This window comes from Tachysurus vachellii, chromosome 5, assembly GCF_030014155.1.
Source record: "Tachysurus vachellii isolate PV-2020 chromosome 5, HZAU_Pvac_v1, whole genome shotgun sequence".
NCBI lineage: Eukaryota > Metazoa > Chordata > Actinopteri > Siluriformes > Bagridae > Tachysurus > Tachysurus vachellii.
Window position 1 is genome coordinate 3,305,001 of NC_083464.1, and position 21,987 is coordinate 3,326,987.

A 21,987-nucleotide genomic window follows, 5' to 3' on the forward strand; every position below is an offset into this window, starting at 1 on the left:
GTTCACCCCGTAAACACAATGTACTGAAAGTGATTAACCTTGTCCACTGAAAGAAATTATTAACCAATATCCACCGATGAAGGGTACTAAACCCCAACCACTGCTTATTGTTGAGAACAATTAAACCTCACCCAGCAGCTAAGAGTATTAAACCTTGTCTTAATGATCAAAGGTACCCCAAACAGTGACCAAAAGTATTAGACCCTGCCCTATTGATCAAAGGTATTAAACCCCATCCCCTGCCTTAAAAACCAATGGTACTGATAAAGGGTATTAATCCCCCCTTAGTAGCAGAGAGTATTACAACACAACCACAACTTGTCCAACTTGAGGCATTAATCTTAACCCAGTTATTGAGGATTTTAAAGGTGGGGTCTCCGTTGTTTGATAAATGCTTCAGAAAACTGCGTCAGGCCGCCAAACAAAACAAAAATCAAAACAAACGTGTAGCCAATGAGCAGAAAGGGGCATGACAAAGAAAGAAAGAGAAGAAAGACTTACGATAAGGTAAGAAGTAGGACGTGTTAATATAGGATCAGCTTTCCAGCGCTGGAGAGAACTGAAGGAGCAAGAAGTTGGTCACATATTCACAGATTGGAGTTTCCTGAGTCAATAACTCCTGAGCTAAACACTGTTACTACACAAATAACACCTCTTTTCTATCGTAGTAATGTAGAGACGCAGCTACAACCGTGTTTTGTGTAGTAACAGTGTTTAGCTCAGGAGTTATTGACTCGGGAAACTCCAATCTGTGAATATGTGACCAACTTTACTTAAGACGCCGAGGCGCTTTTTTCCTTCTCGATAGGTGAGTATTGTTGGTTTTGCTTTGTTACACAGAACTAATATATGTCTTTGTCCTTTACATGATTATGCTTGTGTGTCATTTTTGCTTGTTTGTTTATCTACAATCGTATTGTTCTTCCCTTCAGCTATGATAAAGACACATTTCTTTCCATTACTTGCCTGGGTTACGTATGTATGTGTGGGCGGAGCTATCAATACAGGGGTGGGACCCATTTGGGTTAGGGGCGTGTTTGTTTTGGTGATTTCTAATGTCAACATTGGCTTTCAAACAACGGAGACCCCAACATTAAGGTGCACCACCTTCCCAAGACAACTGAACCCTGCATAGAGATCAAAGGTATTAAACCCCACCTAGTGATAGAGTTTAAAGTATTCATGTGTGTACTATTGTGATTTGTGTATAAAGATGACACACAGTACAGAAACACAGACAGAAAGAGAGAGAGAGAGAGAGAGAGAGAGAGAGAGAGAGAGAGAGAGAGAGAGAGAGAGAGAGAGAGAGAGAGAAAGAGAGAGAGAGAGAGAAAGAGAGAAAGAGAGAGAGAAAGAGAGAGAGAGAGAGACTCACAAACATCCTGTTGGACACCAGCACCGTGCTCTCGTTCGTCTCCACGTTGAACTTCAGCACATCACCTTCACGAGTGCGGTACAGAATCTCCTCATCTACAAAGAGAGATATTTGTACACTAAATCACCATCTCTGATCACTCATTACAGAGCTCTTCTCTGGTAGCTTTAGCATTACTTTGGGTTAACGCTTTCCTGAACGACCCACTTTTCTTTGTTTATTTTCTCCCAAAGAGAGTGATGATGCAGCAGCGCTTTAATCCGTTTAGTCTGTCCTGCTCAAACAGATCAGCTCCCACATCTTTACCCTTCATGCTAATATAGCTGTCAACAAAATTAGGCTTGTTATTCCATGTAGCCGAGTCTGTGCCGGATCTCCTATAGCTGCATTGCATTCTGGGAGTTTGAGTCCAGGGTTTGGACCAGCGGCGCTTTATCTTCACTAATGAGATAATTATGTAAATGTTTGTTGGCAATCAAAGAGGAGCAGAAGAGCCAGGAATGAGACCCAAAGTCCATTACTGACACAGACAGCAAGTGACGGACAAATTCACGCAACAAAGACGTGATTTATGACCTTTGTCCGATTAATAAGAGCGTTTTCAGAGATAGTCGTTTTCCCAAGTTTGAGTCAGAGTGAAACTGACAGATTTCGGTTTTGTCGCCGCTTTAAACGTCCACAAACCTTTAAAAACTTGTAGGTGTGTGTAGACATCATAGAAACCACCAGAAATCATAGAACATGGAGAACAGAATGTCAGCACTGAAGAACCAGTTTGGGGAAGTCGTGGCCTAATGGTTAGAGAGTCTGACTCCTAACCTTAAGGTTGTGGGGTCGAGTCTCGGGCCGGCAATACCACGACTGAGGTGCCCTTGAGCAAAGCACCGAACCCCCAACTGCTCCCTGGGCGCCGCAGCATAAATGGCTGCCCACTGCTCCGGGTGTGTGTTCACGGTGTGTGTGTGTTCACTGCTGTGTGTGTGCACTTTGGATGGGTTAAATGCAGAGAACGAATTCTGAGTATGGGTCACCGTACATAATGTGTCACGTCACGTTAAAATAATCATCTAATGTAAAACATACAGTGTATCATCCAGCATATTTTTGTTCATTGGTCTAAATTTACAGAACTGTAGTACTACAGCTCTGTCTTTTGGCTCAGTTCAGCAGCTGAGTCAATGCAGACGTAACACTGCATATGTTCAAGAAACAAAGGAGTTTGAAGACGTTTTCTTCAAATTTTTTTTGACAGTGGAGTAGCTGGCAGTTTTATTTCCCAGGATGCTTGCTTGCACTCTGCATTACCTTCTGGCTCCCACTATTAGCTATGCTGTCATTGCTGTTCCTGTCCTTCTTCTTAAACCAAGAACATACCCATATGTGTGTTCTCGAATCCCAACACCCCCCACCCCCTCCATCTAGGTCCAGTTGTGTGCTTTATTACAATGACAAAACATTTTTATATTGCCAAAGCAACAAATAACAACTGAGCAAGAGAAGCAGGGTTTAAAGAATTTATATGTAGTGAAATGAATAACTAGATGCAACATCATATACGTTAATGATAACACAGGAATTCAAGAATAAGGTGAGTGACGGTTTATGATAGTGGGTGTGGTTTAAGTGTGATGGTGGGATTTTTACAGTGTTAGGCAGGAAATAGAGTGGTAGCTTATTGGCGCTGGGCCACCGATCGGAAGGTTGTGAGCTTGAATCCCAGCTCCACCAAGTGTCCACTCCTGGGCCATTGAGCAAGGCCCTTAACTCTCAATTGCTCAGTTGTAAAAAAATGTAAGTTGCTCTCTCTGATAGGTGTTCATGGTGGTTTGATGGTGATAAGATGGGTTAGGAAGGGTTTATGTTTATGGTGGTAGGCATGGTTAGAGTGGCTGGTGGTCTATGGTTTAATGTTAGGTGTGGTTCAGTTGGGTGTTTATTCTGACAGGCATAGTTAAAATTGGTGTTTATTCTGATAGGTGGGGTTGGGGTGGCTGTGTATTTATGGTGATAGTCAGGGTTAGTGTAGGTGGGTGTTTATGGATGGTTGTTGAGGCTAGCATTGGTAGGTGTTTATGTTTGTGTGTTTGCTGCTGGGGTTATTATGCAGGTAATTAAGGGTTAGAGTGGCTGGTTGTGTATGGTGGGAGAAATTGTTTAATGGTATGGGGTATAGGGTGAGTGGGTGTTTATGATGATATGTGGGTTAGGGTGGGTGTTTAGGCTGATAGGTGGGGTTAGGGTGGGTGTTTAGGCTGATAGGCGGGGTTAGGATGGGTGTTTAGGCTGATAGGCGGGGTTAGGATGGGCGTTTAGGCTGATAGGCGGGGTTAGGGTGGGGTGTTTAGGCTGATAGGCAGGGTTAGGATGGGTGTTTAGGCTGATCGGCAGGGTTAGGGCGGGGTTAGTGTGGGGGTGTTTAGGCTGATAGGCAGGGTTAGGGTGGGTGTTTAGGCTGATAGGCGGTGTTAGGGTGGGTGTTAAGGCTGATAGGTGGGGTTAGGGTGGGGGTGGTTATGGTGATAGGCATGATTAGGGTGGGTGTTTATGGTGATAGGCATGATTAGGGTGGGTGTTTAGGCTGATAGGCAGGGTTAGGGTGGGTGTTTAGGCTGATAGGTGGGGTTAGGGTGGGTGTTTAGGCTGATAGGCAGGGTTAGGGTGGGTGTTTAGGCTGATAGGTGGGGTTAGGGTGGGTGTTTAGGCTGATAGGCGGGGTTAGGGTGGGTGTTTAGGCTGATAGGCGGGGTTAGGGCGGGGTTAGTGTGGGGGTGTTTAGGCTGATAGGCAGGGTTAGGGTGGGTATTTAGGCTGATAGGCGGTGTTAGGGTGGGTGTTTAGGCTGATAGGTGGGGTTAGGGTGGGTGTTTAGGCTGATAGGCGGGGTTAGGGTGGGGTGTTTATGATGATAAGCGTGATTAGGGTGGGTGTTTAGGCTGATAGGCAGGGTTAGGGTGGGTATTTAGGCTGATAGGCGGTGTTAGGGTGGGTGTTTAGGCTGATAGATGGGGTTAGGGTGGGTGTTTAGGCTGATAGGCGCAGTTAGGGTGGGGGTGTTTATGATGATAGGCGTGATTAGGGTGGGTGTTTAGGCTGATAGGCGGGGTTAGGGTGGGTGTTTAGGCTGATAGGCGGGGTTAGGGTGGGGGTGTTTATGCTGGATAATAGCAATGATCCTGACTCATTCTGATCTCCTGATCTTCACTTCTGAGTCTGGTTCCTCTCAAGGTTTCTTCCTCATATCATCTCAGGGAGTTTTTCCTTGCCACTGTCACCTTAAGGCTTAATTATTAGTGATAGATATTAAAGATAAATAGTTAATACTCTTAATTTACATTTTTTAATTCAGTTTCTATACTTACGTAGAGCTGCTTTGAGACCATGTCGATTGTTAAAAGCGCTATATAAATAAATCGAATTGAATTGAATTGAATCGATCTCTAAACCTGCCTGATCCATTTTGTTGCTTGAGGCCTTGTTCACCTGAAAATGACACCTTGCTGTAGACAGCTCTGGACTGACAGCCTACAGATCACCATGAGTGTAAAAAATGGCGGCTCACCGCTAATCCATTTAGCCTCAGGGTCGTGAACTCTGAAATCCTTCCTGAAAATGTCCTCAACCGTCAGTTTCCTTTTCAGGGCCAGATCGTCATCTTCACCTGAAACAGGATAGAAAAACAATTGTTTATTAAATTCTTATTTACACTGACATGCCCCACCCTTAACATCATATGTTTAACAAATATTAATCAACAGGTCCTGATTCACAACTTGATTCATTACGTGACCAACTAAATTCCTTTATTTCTCGCCTTTTTAGACATGAAATCATCAAATGTAGCTTCACAAAGTAATTATTGCATCAAGTGGTCAAAAATTAGAACTGCAACAAGCTCTAATTGAGGTCCATTGGCGCAGGAATTGGAGGTGGTAATTTCGATTCATCCCAGCGACTCAAAAATGATTCGTTTAGATTTTTAAGTCGCTCTGTCCATAAGTTACATCATTACACCAGTAGGTGGCGCAAGTGAGTAGCTTTTGTTTTTTTAGATATTATGAGTAAGGCATTGTTTCATTCGCTAAAAAGGTTAAAAAAGCAGGTTTTTAAGAGATATGATCACGATGGCACGTTTAATCAGAGAAAAGATCTGCACGTGTATGAACTAGGTTTTAATGCTACAATAATTTAAAAAATAGCCATCAGTCATTTTTACACAAGAATGTATTGCAAATTTTGCTATGAACAACACATCGCACAAGGCTTGTTTTAGTGTTTTACACACACACACACACACACACACACACACATAGTGTTCTCTTCTTGTTGTAAGAGCATCAAACTGAAACGAACCAGTCAGCAGGTCTAACAATTTCATTCATATTTGTTCAATACATCCAACCAGTGATATGTTCCTTTACAGCCTCCACTAAAATTCCTCTATATTTAAGTGCCACCTTCTCTTCAACTTCATCTCTTGTAAAACCAGTAAGAGTCACATCCGAACTGAATGTCTCGATCGTTCATATTGTTCATGAACTAGTTCCTTTAGCTGGTACTGAATCACATGTTCCAGTGATTCAACACAGAGTCTGGTTCAATAAGAGGCATGTTCTTTCAAAACGTACAAAACCTGGCAACCCTGATAAAGGATAGAAGCTAACATCACAAGTAACATGTACTGTAAGAGCCTCTCAACTTCATGTTGTTTATCATCCAGATAATTAAGATTCCCTTCTGAGTCTGGTTCCTCTCAAGGTTTCTTGCTCTCCACCATTACCTCAGGCTTGCTCTTTTAAGATACATTTATGATGTAAATGATGAATTTATATATTTCTGTAAAGCAGCTTTGTAATATATATATATTATAAAAAAAGAGCGCTAAACAAATCAAATAAAAATGAACCGAATTGTTAACAACTTTCTGCAATACCACAATCTACATTCATGAGTCACTGCCGGTGATGATGGTAGATATCAGATTTATTTAAAAAAGCCTTCAAGCTGGACAGTTTGTGGAAGGCTGATAAATGAAGTGAAGACGCAAGCTGTGATATGTAAACTAGGGCTTTCTGGATATGGTGTCAACGCATCAGTGCTCACTATGTTCACTTCCTGCTAATTATTTTGTCATATTTTCACAAACCGAACTCTCAGCTCAACTATACAAATGTGTAATTCCTGTTTTGTTATTGTGGCTCTCCAACAATTACTGACATTCTCGTAAGTTATATTTATATTTTATATTTATAAAAAATGGTCGATATTTGCATGTTGGGGTTTTTGCACTGACTGATAAGAAAATTAGGGTTATTGTGAAGGAAATTGTACCCTAACTCATATACATACACTTATTCACTAGCTAGGGAGCAACACAGCTGACTGAGACACAGCCTTAGTGCTCTGAACAAGACTTTAAAGGTGAGGTCTCCGATGTTTGAAAGCCAATGTTGACATATAAAATCACCAAAACAAACACGCCCCTAACCCAAATGGGTCCCACCCCTGTATTGATAGCTCCGCCCACACATACATACGTAACCCAGGCAACTAATGGAAAGAAATGTGTCTTTATCATAGCTGAAGGGAAGAACAATACTCACCTATCGAGAAGGAAAAAAGCGCCTCGGCGTCTTAAGTAAAGTTGGTCACATATTCACAGATTGGAGTTTCCCCGAGTCAATAACTCCTGAGCTAAACGCTGTTACTACACAAAACACGGTTGTAGCTGCGTCTCTACATTACTACGATAGAAAAGAGGTGTTATTTGTGTAGTAACAGCGTTTAGCTCAGGAGTTATTGACTCAGGAAACTCCAATCTGTGAATATGTGACCAACTTCCTGCTCCTTCAGTTCTCTCCAGCGCTGGAAAGCTGATCCTATATTAACACGTCCTACTTCTTACCTTATCGTAAGTCTTTCTTCGCTTTCTTTCTTTGTTTTTATCCTCCATGTCAATGTTAAAACCGCTTTCTGCTGATGTCACACATGCGCACTGAACACGCTCTCCGCCCATATTGACAAGACACACCCCTTTCTGCTCATTGGCCACACGTTAGTTTTGATTTTTGTTTAGTTTGTCGTCCCGACTCAGTTTTCTGAAGCATTTCTCAAACATCGGAGACCCCACCTTTAATATGATTGTTTTTTTGTTTTATTTTATATACATATTCATCTATTAATCAGATAAAGATGTTAGCTTTCCTTTCACTCCAACAGGAAGCCCAAAAACGTTTTGTGATTGTAAAATAATAAACCCTGAAATGACAAAAAGAAGTCTTGGATGTCACTTATTCTGAAACATTCTTAGAAATAAAGAAAAGTGCTGTCGGAATGGTGAAGGGAAGGAAGAGGATGAGGAGGAAGATGAGACGGAGTGTCTGTGTGATTCCTGTATTAAAGAAAAGAGCAATTTCTGAATAAAAGAGACAGTCTCACAATAACAGCAGGAAGATAGGCTCCAACTGCTGTATGATTACGATGTGTGGAAAAACAGAAAGAGGAAAACAGAGCAATGAGACGTTAAACTCCACAATTTTTTGCTGACCTGATCAGGGATGAACAAACTTTTTGAAATAAAAAGAATCAACCTGACCTCATTTCATTTTGATACTGAACTAAAAATATAAATCTGCCCTATGGCACTGTGTACAACTGACATTACTTTATACTAAACATTACTAAAGTGCTTGTTGGTGTTAATCTGGGGTAAAAAAACAGAGAGGGATCTACTTTATAGAAATCCACTGGATACAGAACTCCCACTGGGAAGATCTTCAACCTTATCTTCATCAATGCTGCCCAGATTTAACACCAAACATAAAAATTCTCAAGGAAGCATCCTGACCATCACACTCATGTGTGCTTCTTCCCCAAGCTGTTGCCGCAAAATGGTAAACACACAATTGTAAAAAAAAATCGTTGACTAAGAGACGCAGCATGACATGTTTCGGCATGACAATGCTCCTGTGCACAAAGCTCCAAAGCTCCATAAAGACTAGATGTGGGAGAAAGAGAAGAGAAGAGAAGAGAAGAGAAGAGAAGAGAAGAGAAGAGAAGAGAAGAGAAGAGAAGAGAAAAGAATTGAAGAGAAGAGAAAAGAATTGAAGAGAAGAGAAGAGAAGAGAAGAGAAAAGAAGAGAAGAGAAAAGAATTGAAGAGAAGAGAAGAGAAGAGAAAAGAAGAGAAGAGAAGAGAAGAGAAGAGAAGAGAAGAGAAAAGAATTGAAGAGAAGAGAAGAGAAGAGAAGAGAAGAGAAAAGAATTGAAGAGAAAAGAAGAGAAGAGAAGAGAAGAGAAAAGAATTGAAGAGAAGAGAAGAGAAAAGAAGAGAAGAGAAGAGAAAAGAATTGAAGAGAAGAGAAGAGAAAAGAAGAGAAGAGAAGAGAAGAGAAAAGAATTGAAGAGAAGAGAAAAGAAGAGAAGAGAAGAGAAAAGAATTGAAGAGAAGAGAAGAGAAGAGAAGAGAAGAGAAGAGAAGAGAAAAGAATTGAAGAGAAGAGAAGAGAAAAGAAGAGAAGAGAAGAGAAGAGAAGAGAAGAGAAAAGAATTGAAGAGAAGAGAAAAGAATTGAAGAGAAGAGAAGAGAAAAGAATTGAAGAGAACAGAAGAGAAGAGAAAAGAAGAGAAGAGAAGAGAAAAGAATTGAAGAGAAGAGAAGAGAAGAGAAGAGAAAAGAATTGAAGAGAAGAGAAGAGAAGAGAAGAGAAGAGAAAAGAATTGAAGAGAAGAGAAGAGAAGGGAGAGAATTGAAGAGAAAAGAAGAGAAAAGAATTGAAGAGAAGAGAAGAGAAGAGAAGAGAAGAGAAAAGAATTGAAGAGAAGAGAAGAGAAGAGAAAAGAAGAGAAGAGAAGAGAAAAGAATTGAAGAGAAGAGAAAAGAAGAGAAGAGAAAAGAATTGAAGAGAAGAGAAGAGAAGAGAAGAGAAGAGAAGAGAAGAGACAAGAATTGAAGAGAAGAGAAGAGAAGAGAAGAGAAAAGAAAAGAATTGAAGAGAAAAGAAGAGAAGAGAAGAGAAGAGAAGAGAGAGAATTGAAGAGAAAAGAAGAGAAAAGAATTGAAGAGAAGAGAAGAGAAGAGAAGAGAAGAGAAGAGAAGAGAAAAGAATTGAAGAGAAGAGAAGAGAAGTGAAGAGAAAAGAATTGAAGAAAAGAGAAGAGAAAAGAATTGAAGAAAAGAGAAGAGAAGAGGTTATAAAAACAGTGAGAATAAAGAGAGTCAAACTTTGGTGCACATTTACACCAATCAGAGATAATATTATGAGCACTGTCAGGTGAAGTGAATAACACCGATTATCTCCTCATCATTACAGTTATGAATGTTAGTGAGTAGAATATATTAGGCAGCAAGTGAACATTTTGTCCTCAAAGTTCTGTTAAAAGCAGAAAATTTGGCTTTGAAAAAAGGATTCAAACGAGTTTGACATTTTTGTGATGGCTTGATGACTGGGTCAGAACATCTAGCTCAAACTGCTGAAAAAGTTCATGCAAAGGTGTCAAAATACAGTTTGTCTCGGTTTGTTGTGCATGGGGCTGCACAGCCATAGACCAGTTAGGGTGCCCATGCTGACCCTATCCACTGTCAAAAGTGCCAACTATGAGCATGTGAGCATCAGAACTGGACCACAGAGCAAAGGAAGAAGATGGTCTGGTCTAATAAACCACATGTTTTTCTCCATCACGTGGATGGACGGGTGCATCCACGTGTGGAACACACTGGCACCAGGATGCGCTATGGGAAGAACGCAAGCCGGTAGAGTCATTGTGATTCTTTGGGTAATGTTCTTCTGGGAAACCTTGGGTTCAGTCATCCATGTGGTGACACAAACCACCTACGTAAGCATTGTTACAGTCCATGTACACCCTTTCATAGAAACATATTCCATGATGTCTGTGGCCTCTTTCAGCAGGATAATGAGCCCTGGCACAAAGCAAAACTGGTTCAGGAAAGGTTTGAGAAATGATAACAAGTTTGAGGTGTTGACTTGGCCTCCAAAATTCCCCAGATCCAGAGATGACCCACCACCTTAAAGGACTTCAACATCTTGATGCCGGATACCACAGCACAGCTTCAGGGGTCTAATGGAGTCCATACCTCACCTTTCTGTTAACATGCTTGTATACAGCACTCTGTGAACAGTCAGATCAAGTGAACCAAAGTAAACCAGCCTAGTGAACCAAAGTGAGAGACCAATTTGATGACTCAGGAAACCTTTGCAGGTGTTTTGAGATGATTAGCTGATTGACCTGTCGCCATAGTCATATTTTTTGAGATAGTGAATTGGTGGGTTTTTGTTAAACGTGAGCCAAAATCATCACAATGAAAAGAACGAAAGACTTAAACTACTTCAGTCTGTGTGTAATGAATTTATATAACACACGAGATTCACTATTTGAGTTGAATTACCAAAATAAATGAACTTTTATTCACAACATTCAAATTTATTGAGATGCACCTGAATATGTATCACGTGTTGAGATTAAGATTTCTGGGATATCTGAATGTTATTGATAAAGACTCGTATTTTTGTGCTAGTAGTAAAGCTGCTGAGTCTATGATCTGTTTCCTGTTGAGTGTCACAGCCACCACAGAGCTGCATGATCCCCCCAGCCACCAGAGGGCATCCTTACACACCATGTGTACTTCTGTTGTTCTGTCTATTGATCACGCTCTGCTGGATTGAGCTGGTTCAGTAGTGTCATTGTTTGTACCCCTGTCTGTATGTTACGTTGGCTTTGTGTCATGGTTTGTTTATCAGCCGATTAGGTCGAGAGGAACAGAGAGGAAACACAGAAAGAAAAATCTTGTGAGAGCTGAAGAAAAACTAAAGTACCTGGAGTAAGCAGGATGACAGAGGTGACGATGAGAGAGCAGATAATCAGAATAACCAGCAGAGCGATTAATATTCCCTTCCAGTTCCTCTGTGATGAGTTACTGCCCACCAGCTCCTACAGAGAGAGAGAGTGAGAGAGAGAGAGAGAGAGAGAGAGAGAGAGGAGGAAGAGAGAGAGAGAGAGAGAGTGAGAGAGAGAGAGAGTGAGTGAGAGAGAGAGAGAGAGAGAGAGAGAGAGAGAGAGAGAAAGAGAGAGAGAGAGAGAGAGAGAAAGAGAAAGAGAGAGAGAGAAAGAGAGAGAGTGAGAGAGGGGAGGAAGAGAGACATACAAAGAAGCAGAGAGAGTGAGACAGAGATAGAGTGAGATTAATGTGCAGTAAGGTACAAAAGGGTTTTAGATTAAAATAACTAAAGGCAGGATGGTGTGATGAAGCCGTATTAACAGTAACATCTCCACACTGACTTCACTTGCTTATTTCTTCTGTTTTTTTTGTTCAGAAGTCTCCGGAAAAGTACAGAATAAGAATTCCAAAAATTCCAAGAATTACCAAGAATTACTTGACAGAACGTTTAACGAATGAACAAACAACATGTTTTATCTGTTTATCTGAACATCCAGGAAACAATTTATTGTCTGTGTTACAACATCAAAATCATCAGCAACCACAAACAACAATAACAACACTAATAAATGTCCATCCCATTGATTTCCCCTGGGACAAATGTCCATGAAGTCTTACTATCTTCAGCTCTTCAACACACTGTGAGGTTTGTTCTCCTCGGAGGTCACAGCTGACGAGACTGCATTCATGTATTCTGACACCAAGCACAGACACAAGTCTACATTTTAGAGTCTCCATTGGAACGATGGAGTCAAAATGCACTTCTGAGAGATGAGGGACGTTCTAACACGGCGATGATGGTGGTAATGTTTCTTCACTCATCTCAGGAGTTGCTTCAGTTCTACCTCGTGATCCACGATGATAATAAAGACGGCTTGATTCATTATTATACATCGTTAAAACAGGAAAGTGTTATGAAGGAGTTATGAAGTGTTATAGCCTTATCATTATTATTATTACAATGTTATTTAAATGAACCAAGCAGAACGTAGCAGAGCAGCAGCTTCATAATAGGGTTTAAAAGTCGAGCTGCTGTTAGTGACCTTGTTCTTGTACTAATTAAACACCAAACCTCATTAAACTCAGAGATAACAGCAGGTCCTGTTTAATCGTCCTTCTTATCACCACCACCACCATGATCATCACCACCATCATTTTCATCAGCATCCTCCTCACATCACCATCACAAACACCTCGACCATCATCCTCTTCCTCACCACCATCAGCATCAGCACCACCACCATCATTATCATCAGCAACCTCCTCACACCACCATCACAATCACCTTGACTATCATCCTGCTCCTCCTCACCACCACCACCATCATGATCATCAGCATCCTCCTCACATCACCATCACAAACACCTCGACCATCATCCTCTTCCTCACCACCATCAGCACCACCACCATCATTATCATCAGCAACCTCCTCACACCACCATCACGATCACCTCAACTATCATCCTGCTCCTCACCACCACCAGCACAATCATCATCAGAATCCTCCTCACCACCACCACCATCATGATCATCAGCATCCTCCTCACACCACCATCACAAACACCTCGACCATCATCCTCTTCCTCACCACCATTAGAACCACCACCATCATTATCATCAGCAACCTCCTCACACCACCATCACGATCACCTCGACAATCATCCTGCTCCTCACCACCACCAGCACAATCATCATCAGAATCCTCCTCACCAACACCACCATCATGATCATCAGCATCCTCCTCACATCACCATCACAAACAGCTCGACCATCATCCTCTTCCTCACCACCATCAGCATCAGCACCACTACCATCATTATCATCAGCAACCTCCTCACACCACTATCACAATCACCTCAACTATCATCCTGCTCCTCACCACCACCAGCACAATCATCATCAGAATCCTCCTCACCAACACCACCATCATTATCATCAGCATCCTCATCACAACATCAACATCACCATCACCCTCCTAATCATAGTTCTCATCATCCTCATCATCACAAACATCACCACCGTCATACAAATCATCAGAATCCTCCTCACCTCCACCATCAACACCACCACAACAACCACCATCATCATCATCATCATCATCACATCAGGAGTCTGCAAATTCATACATGTACAGAATTACTGCATATTGTTCTTAAGCAATACGGAATAAGTTCTGACACTAACTGCGAGTGTATTATTAAAGAACAGGACGTCTATTTCTGGACATCAGCTGGACAAAAAGTCTCCAGCTGCACTGATGGATTAAACGTGTGTAGGTGAGACACTGTGAATCTACAGCAGAGGCTCAGACCTGAGGTGGAAGTGTGGAGGAACAAAATCCCTCAAATCCATAAATACCCACAGGGGGCAGCAGGAACTGCCTGCCGAATAGCACAAAACGCATCACACACGTCATCCTGTGATATTAGGACGTCTGAGATGATCGATGGTCTTCATAAAAGAATTCTTCTGTCCTATGGTGTGTGAAATAATTGAGCGAGTCCAGTTAACAAACTGAAATCAATAATAATAACCTGTTATGAGCTTTAATAGAGCTGCAGTACATAGAGAAGAGCTGTAAAGAGGAACCACACGCCTTCTGATCAAAACAAATGACTTTGAATTGGCAATCAATGAAGAGGAAAAAAGAACGATTCAGATATAATATTACATATTTAATTTAAAGTTTTGTTAAGTATGTCATCATCATCATCATCTTCATCATCATCATCACATCACCAATATTTCATCATTGGCATCATCACCACCAACCCCACTATCATCATCATCATCACCTCCACCATCATAACCACCATCATATCAACCTTGTCCATTATCACCATGGCCACCATTACCATCATCACCACCACCACCACCAACCCCACCATCATCATCATAACCACCATCATATCAACCATTTCCATTATCACCATCGCCACTATTACCATCATCACCACCACCATCACCAACCACACCATCATCATCATCAACACCTTTACCATCATAACCACCATCATATCAACCATTTCCATTATCACCATAGCCACTATAACCATCACCACCACCACAACCACCAACCCCACCATCATCATCATCATCACCTTCACCATCATAACCAACATCATATCTACCATTTCCATTATCACCATCGCCACTATTACCATCATCACCACCACCACCACCAACCCCACCATCATCATCATCATCACCTCCACCATCATAACCACCATCATATCTACCATTTCCATTATCACCTTCGCCACTATTACCATCATCACCACCACCACCACCAACCCCACCATCATCATCATCATCACCTCCACCATCATAACCACCATCATATCTACCATTTCCATCATCACCATCGCCACTATTACCATCATCACCACCACCACCACCAACCCCACCATCATCATCATCATCACCTCCACCATCATAACCACCATCATATCTACCATTTCCATTATCACCATCGCCACTATTACCATCATCACCACCACCATCACCAATGTAACCACCGACATACTCATCTATTAACCCATTCTCCCACCACACAGGCTTCCAAACAGTGAAATCTTCATCCCTAGAGAAGATATGAGAGACAAAAATGAAGGAGAGCATTTATTCTTCTCTGTTTTTTTCCCTCCCAAACTAGAAAGCAAACGATTTCTTCCTGTTGTGCTCAGGCAAACCTGTAAATTCTGTTCAAGGATGTCTGACAGGTTGAGATTACCTCGCAATACCCACTGGTATGAAGTTCAGAGAACTTCAAAAAGCTTTTTTCCAGAGCTAAAGGCTAAAAGCTAAAATTCTGACAGACTTTCACATCAAAAACAGGGGAAAAATGACTTAACCTCACCTCCTTCCCCCAACACTCCTGAGAAACCTTGGAGTGAGTGATTGTATTTTCTCGTTCACTTTTACTCTTTCAAATACCTCAGTACCTTCTTCAGGTGCTCTGTCTCACACACCCTTCCCTTTTATAACACATTAATATAGGTTTTAAAGTGACATGACATACAGTGACATATGGTGACCCATGCTCAGAATTTGTTCTCTGCGTTTAACCCATCCAAAGTGCACACACACAGCAGTGAACACACACACAGCAGTCAACACACACACAGAGCAGTGAACACACACACAGCAGTGAAAACACACACACAGCAGTGAACACACACACAGCAGTGAACACACACACAGCAGTGAACACGCACACAGCAGTGAACATACACACAGCAGTGAACACACACACGGAGCAGTGAACACACACACACAACAGTGAACACACACACAGCAGTGAACACACACACAGCAGTGAACACACACACAACAGTGAACACACACACAGCAGTGAACACACACCCGGAGCAGTGAACACACACACAGCAGTGAACACACACCCGGAGCAGCGAACACACACACACCGTGAACACACACCCGGAGCAGTGGGCAGCCATTTATGCTCCGGCTCCCGGGGAGCAGTTGGGGGGGTTCTTGTGCCTTGCTCAAGGGCACCTCAGTCGTGGCCGGCCCGAGACTCGAACCCACAACCTTAATGTTAGGAGTCAGACTCTCTAACCATTAGGCCACGACTTCCCTACAATTACTGTTCTCTTTTTAGAACATAAAATAAAGGGAATAAATCTTTTCATGGTTCTATGTTTAACCTGCATGCTGTGTTCTTCTGACCTCTCCATCACCCTTCATCTGTGATCAGTAATTATGATAATGATTAGCAGACCCAGGATAAAGCCCAGGTTAGTAAGAGGATGATATTGAGGTGGATGAAGAGGAGGAGGACAAAGCGGAGTGACGGAAAGAATACCGAAGCTAATGGAGGTCAGACGTGATGTTCTGCGTCGAGAGAAAACCAACTAGGAAAACAAATTACAATGAGCCAATCAATTTACTCCACTCCTGACACACGGACATGACTCTGACCTGAGTGTCGGGCAAAAGGAGCATCAGGGATAAAATGGTGTCAATCGGATTAAGAGAAATAAAGCCAAGGCAGTGTTTTAGTTCTGTTCTCCAGAGATTTCCACCTTATAGCAGCTTTCCGTGTTTGTACAGCACTTTGTAACGGTGTAGGTGTGTGTTGTACGAGTAGTGATACGCTGCCTCTTTCTAACAGTTCAGAGAGGCACTTCAGATGAACAGAAGAGATATGAGTCAGACAGAGGAGTGTAAGAGCTATGAACAGATCAGAAGAGTCGACTGCTGAACCGAGCTGAAGGTTGAATCAAGTGGATTTCTGGTCTGATATAAAAGGGCACATGTAGACACATACAGTATAGACACTTTCTTTGCTTTCATGTTCTCACTCACTTATTCATCTTCTACCGCTTATCCGAACTACCTCAGGTCACGGGGAACCTATCTCAGGCGTCATCGGGCATCAAGGCAGGATACACCCTGGACGGAGTGCCAACCCATCGCAGGGCACACACACACACTCTCATTCACACACTACGGACAATTTTCCAAAGATGCCAATCAATCTACCATGCATGTCTTTGGACCGGGGGAGGAAACCGGAGTACTCAGAGGAAACCCCTGAGGCACGGGGAGAACATGCAAACTCCACACACACAAGGCGGAGGTGGGAATCGAACCCCCAACCCTGGAGGTGTGAGGCGAACGTGCTAACCACTAAGCCACCGTGACCCCCATAGTTTGTATAGTATAGTGTTATTTATGTTTGTACTTTTGAGAGTCACAAACAGCTGGAACCAAATTCCTTGTGTGTGTTAACATCAACACACTTGGCCAATAAACCTGATTCTGATTCTGATTCTGATTCTGATCTAACACCAACTACCATCCTCCTAAATCTTTCATAGCCTCAAAGGGGTAGTACTCATGGTGTCTAATTAGACTTTCCACAAAGATCCAGATTAGATCCTACATTCCAGGATGCCAGTATTCCTGTTCTTATTTGGACCACAGTATGGAATATCCTGTGTATGTTCTCCAGCAGTTCCACTTGACGATGAGAGGATTGTTCAAAGTGGAGAACGATCATCCCAGACTTTGTTAGCTCCTCAAATGCATTGCTTTTCTCTCAGGGCATGCTTCCTTAGCCTTTTGTCTTCAGACTTACCAGGTTAATGGGTGGCTAACATCAGGGCATTTCCACACTCTCATTAACTTGTTAAGATCCTTCAGCTTTAAGATCTGCTGCCAAGTGAGACTGGATCCATGTATCCACAAGAAGGCCTGGTAACTGTCTCGGTAAGGGAGAGGATTTTGAATATTAATAATAGGTGACGTGACGTCCATGTTCACCAGAAAAAAGCAAGTTAAAGCAAGTTACAGGCAGATGATTTATGGCCACTTCTGACCAGCGTATATACAGTACACATGCATGAACATGATTTGTCTAAATGAAAATGAATGCACTGAGTCGTTTGGGAATAAAAAGTAGGAAGAAGAGCGTGAAAAAGATGTCCTAAGGGAGAGGATTTGAATATTAATAATAGGTGACGTGACGTCCATGTTCACCAGAAGGGCTACACAATTTACCCGACAAAGCATATAGACAAAAACACAAATACACACACACACTGAGCCTACAGGTTTGTTCAGTACAGCTGACACTTTTCATGAGGACACCAAATCATTCAACACTTACAAGCCTCAGGCTCAAACTATTCACTCTTTGTGTTTGTGTGTGAGTGAGAGAGAGAGAGAGAGAGAGAGAGAGAGAGAGAGAGAGAGAGAGAGAGAGAGAGAGAGAGAGAGAGAGAGAGAGAGAGAGAGAAAGCAAGAGCGAGAGAGCGAGAGAGAGAGAGAGAGAGAGAGAGAGAGAGAGAGAGAGAGAGAGAGAGAGAGAGAGAGAGAGAGAGAGAGAGAGAGCGAGAGAGAGAGAGAAAGCGAGAGAGAGAGAGAGAGAGAGAGAGAGAGAGAGAGAGAGAGAGAGAGAGAGAGAAAGCGAGAGAGAATGCAAGCGCGAGAGAGCAAGAGAGAGAGAGAGAGAGAGAGAGAGAGAGAGAGAGAAAGCAAGAGCGAGAGAGCGAGAGAGAGAGAGAGAGAGAGAGAGAGAGAGAGGGAGAGAAAGCAAGAGCGAGAGAGAGAGAGAAAGCGAGAGAGAGCTAGAGAGAGAGCGAGAGAGAGAGAGAAAGCGAGAGAGAGAGAGAGAGAGAGAGAGAGAGAGAGAGAGAGAGAGAGAGAGAGAGAGAAAGCGAGAGAGAATGCAAGCGCGAGAGAGCAAGAGAGAGAGAGAGAGAGAGAGAGAGAGAAAGAAAGAAAGCAAGAGCGAGAGAGAGAGAGCGAGAGAGCACGAGAGAGAAAGCATGAGCAAGAGAGAGAGAGAGAAAGGGAGAGAGAGAAAGCAAGAGCAAGAGAGAGAGAGAGAGAGAGAGAGAGAGAGAGAGAGAGAGAGAGAGAGAGAGAGAGAGAAACCGAGAGAAAGAGAGAGAGAGAGAGAGAGAGACAGAGAGAGAGAGAGAGACATACAGACAGAAATGAATACATTTGCAAACAACCGAGATTATATAGACTGGATATATTATATAGACTGGATATAATCCCCTGCTAAGGCTTTATTTGTTTGTCCCTCACTAACCAATAATCTTGCTTTAAAGTGCCAAAAAAAAAGAAGAAAATCTCAATTTACTACAAGAAAAAAATATTGGTCTGTTGTTTTATATAAAACTAACACGTTCTCAGCAATCCATACAGCAGTGTTATGACATGTTCGGTACAATCTGCACTGCTTTTCTCAATCTGATGATGCATTTATCCAAAGTGGCTCACAATGGAGGCAGAATCCATCTGAAGGTTAAGGGTCTTGCTCATGGGGACCCAACCATGGCAGCTCGGTGGTGCTGCTGGGATTTCTAATGACCATCTGATCTGTAGCTCAAAGCCTTAAAGCACTGAGCCATAAAGGAAAAAATAAACACTAAAACTAAAAGAAAGAGACAAAAGAAAAAGATGGCATCCAAACCACCTAACCAAAGAAAATTTGAGTTCTGTCTTTCATGTGGATTTTATTTTGCCCTCTACATGAACATTGGACCAGATTCTGCCACCTTACAGAAGAAAGTTTCTGAACTGTTTTAGGAACATGATTGTGACTCAGATCTCAGTCTGATGGAGCGTCCAGCGGAAGTGCTGGACAAACACGTCTGATCCAAGGAGACCCTAAAAGGATCTGCTGTTCCTGGTCGTCTTGATGCCAGATACCACAGCACACCTTCTGAGGTCTTGTGGAAAGTTCTTGGTTGCTCAAGAAGGAACTACACAATATTAAGTGGGTGCTTTTTTATGTTATATCTGATCGGTGTGCACTTAGCAAGAGAAGGGTATCTACTGTAACAAGCCTTAAAAGGACTAAGTGAGCACTATTTAACCACTAGGATCATTCATACTACTTTGAAAAAAAAACAACATTTGAACATTTTCTACTACATAAAAGCGCTTCTTTACTGAAATTAAGCATCGCGTCAGTTCTGGCAGGCCACGTCATCAAGCGTGCATCAGCTGTTAATCAGCTGTCCACGACGCGGACCAGTCCGGTTATGACATCCATATTACCCGACCGTTTAAATTCCCATTCATTGAGCCACTCTCTAGCGCATCGCTGCTGCTGCGACTTAAACTCGCTCCTCCAACCCCGACTCCACCATGCAGGAACTCGTGTTCGTCGTACCAGTTTACGTCTTAAATCTCCACATATTTTTCTCTCTCTCTCTCTCTCTCTCTAATTATTTATTTACCCATTTATTCGGTTTTTTTTCATTTGCGCACGGACGGGCGCGTGGATTCCTGCCCAGAACAGAACCGTACCGCCAACACTAACTGTATGCATATCATCTAATACATTCTCATTTGACAAAGTGGTCCTGACAGAAGTGGGTTTAAGTCAACAAAATACACATTATGTTAGAACTAAAATGAATTTCCTGCTCAGACAATTGCGTATTTTGACCATAAAGTACAGATTATCGATAGAGATAGATGATTCATATTACATATCGTCGCTGTCGGGCGGAAACCTCGTATGTCCAAATTTGGTCAATTTCATATTTTTTCACATATCGATGCTATTGGTCAGTCCCCACGTGGGTCTGTTATTTTTACAAGTTATTAACCAATCTAAAGTCTTGAAAATAGCTTGAGCACAAATCTCATAACTCCATTGGACACTTCAACTGTCCACCTCTTCCTCACTCCGTGGGAGAGCTTCACGGCATATTTCTCCTCAAGAAGAGTCGCAACGAATCAACACGTCTTCTGAGTTAAATGTCTTCAAAACACTGGGCTCAAAGAAAAAAAAATCTTGACCCCCGCTAGTTCTGGTGCTCGTCTGAGGACAGGAATTTAGCGCAAGACAATCCACTGTAACACGGACTAAACCCTGTGCACTGCAGATAAGGTACAGTGTTTTTTTAATTTCCTGAAACATAACGGTTTTGGAGATACGAGGATTCCGCCCGACAGAGACGATATACAGATTATATTTCATTTATAATCGCATAATTGGTGTGCTTTATGGATAATTTGACAAACGTGTGAAATGAGCGTGTGCTCGTAAAAGGCGTCTGTTCTGACTTAAAGGAGAACGTCCTGAGTTCCTGAGGAGGAATTTCAATTAGAGGGCTTTTTCTTGGTTGGAAGACAAAAATTACAATGTGTTGTACTATAATTACTCGAGTCCGTATCAATGAAGATCAGCTAGATCCAAGGAGTGGATAAAATCCTAGACATCAAAATCAATCAAATTTTATTTGTATAGCTTTACAGAACATAAGAAATAAAGTACAAAATGATCAAGATTAATATTAGACTCATATTTAAATGTGTTTGTATTTATCCCTAATGAAGGTCTGAAGTCTGAGGTGACTGTGGTGACGGTGGTGAGGAAAAACTACCTTAGATGGAAAAGGAAGAAACCTTGAGAGGAACCAGACTCAAAAGTGAACCTCATCGTCCTGTGGGTGACACTGGAGGGTGTGATTATAAACTGTTATAAACACCAGAGCATGTTATTATGAATAATGTCCTTTCTACAATAAAATGGTGAAATATATTAATAGCTGACATGTTAAAGCAAGTTACAGGCAGATGATTTATGGCCTCTTCTGACCAGCGTATATACAGTACACATGCATGAACATGATTTGTCTAAATGAAAATGAATGCACTGAGTCGTTTGGGAATAAAAAGTAGGAAGAAGAAGAGCGTGAAAAAGATGTCATCTCAGTCAGGCATCAGCCACGATGAAGAAGGGGAGAATCAAAACACCATCTGTGAGGAGTTTAGCTCATCAAAAGAACACAAAGAGTTTAGACGTTTCCCTTTTTCCCCCGTGAAAGAAAGAGAGAGAGAGAGAGAGAGAGAGAGAGAGAGAGAGAGAGAGAGAGAGAGAGAGAGAGAGAGCAAACAAGAGCCTTGGTGTAAGAATGGGACAGAAAGAATGAAGTGATAGACATCAAGACATCATGTTGGTTTTTATTGTCCAAGACATCATTTAAAATGAGCTTTCAGTTCATGCAGATCCTGAAAAATCCCCTAAATAAAGCTGATTTTTATGTGAAATATACAGCACTGTTCCTACAAAGCACTTTGTGTACTTGTTCATTTTAATGTCTTCAATTTACATCTACATTCAATTTAGACTGAAACGTTCAATTCATCACAAAACCTACGGG

At 42.0% G+C, this 21,987-nt stretch overlaps 1 protein-coding gene across 1 annotated transcript in view; it reads right to left on the reverse strand.

The window, feature by feature from the left end:
- LOC132845239 (dipeptidyl aminopeptidase-like protein 6) overlaps positions 1-21,987 on the reverse strand; it is a 51,139-nt gene that overhangs the window by 15,818 nt on the left and 13,334 nt on the right. The window contains exons 2-4 of the mRNA XM_060869157.1: positions 11,205-11,319; positions 4,935-5,033; positions 1,376-1,470 (exon numbers count right to left, since the gene is read on the reverse strand). Coding sequence (XP_060725140.1) covers positions 1,376-1,470; positions 4,935-5,033; positions 11,205-11,319 — 309 coding nt within the window. The remainder of the gene's footprint in view (positions 1-1,375; positions 1,471-4,934; positions 5,034-11,204; positions 11,320-21,987) is intronic.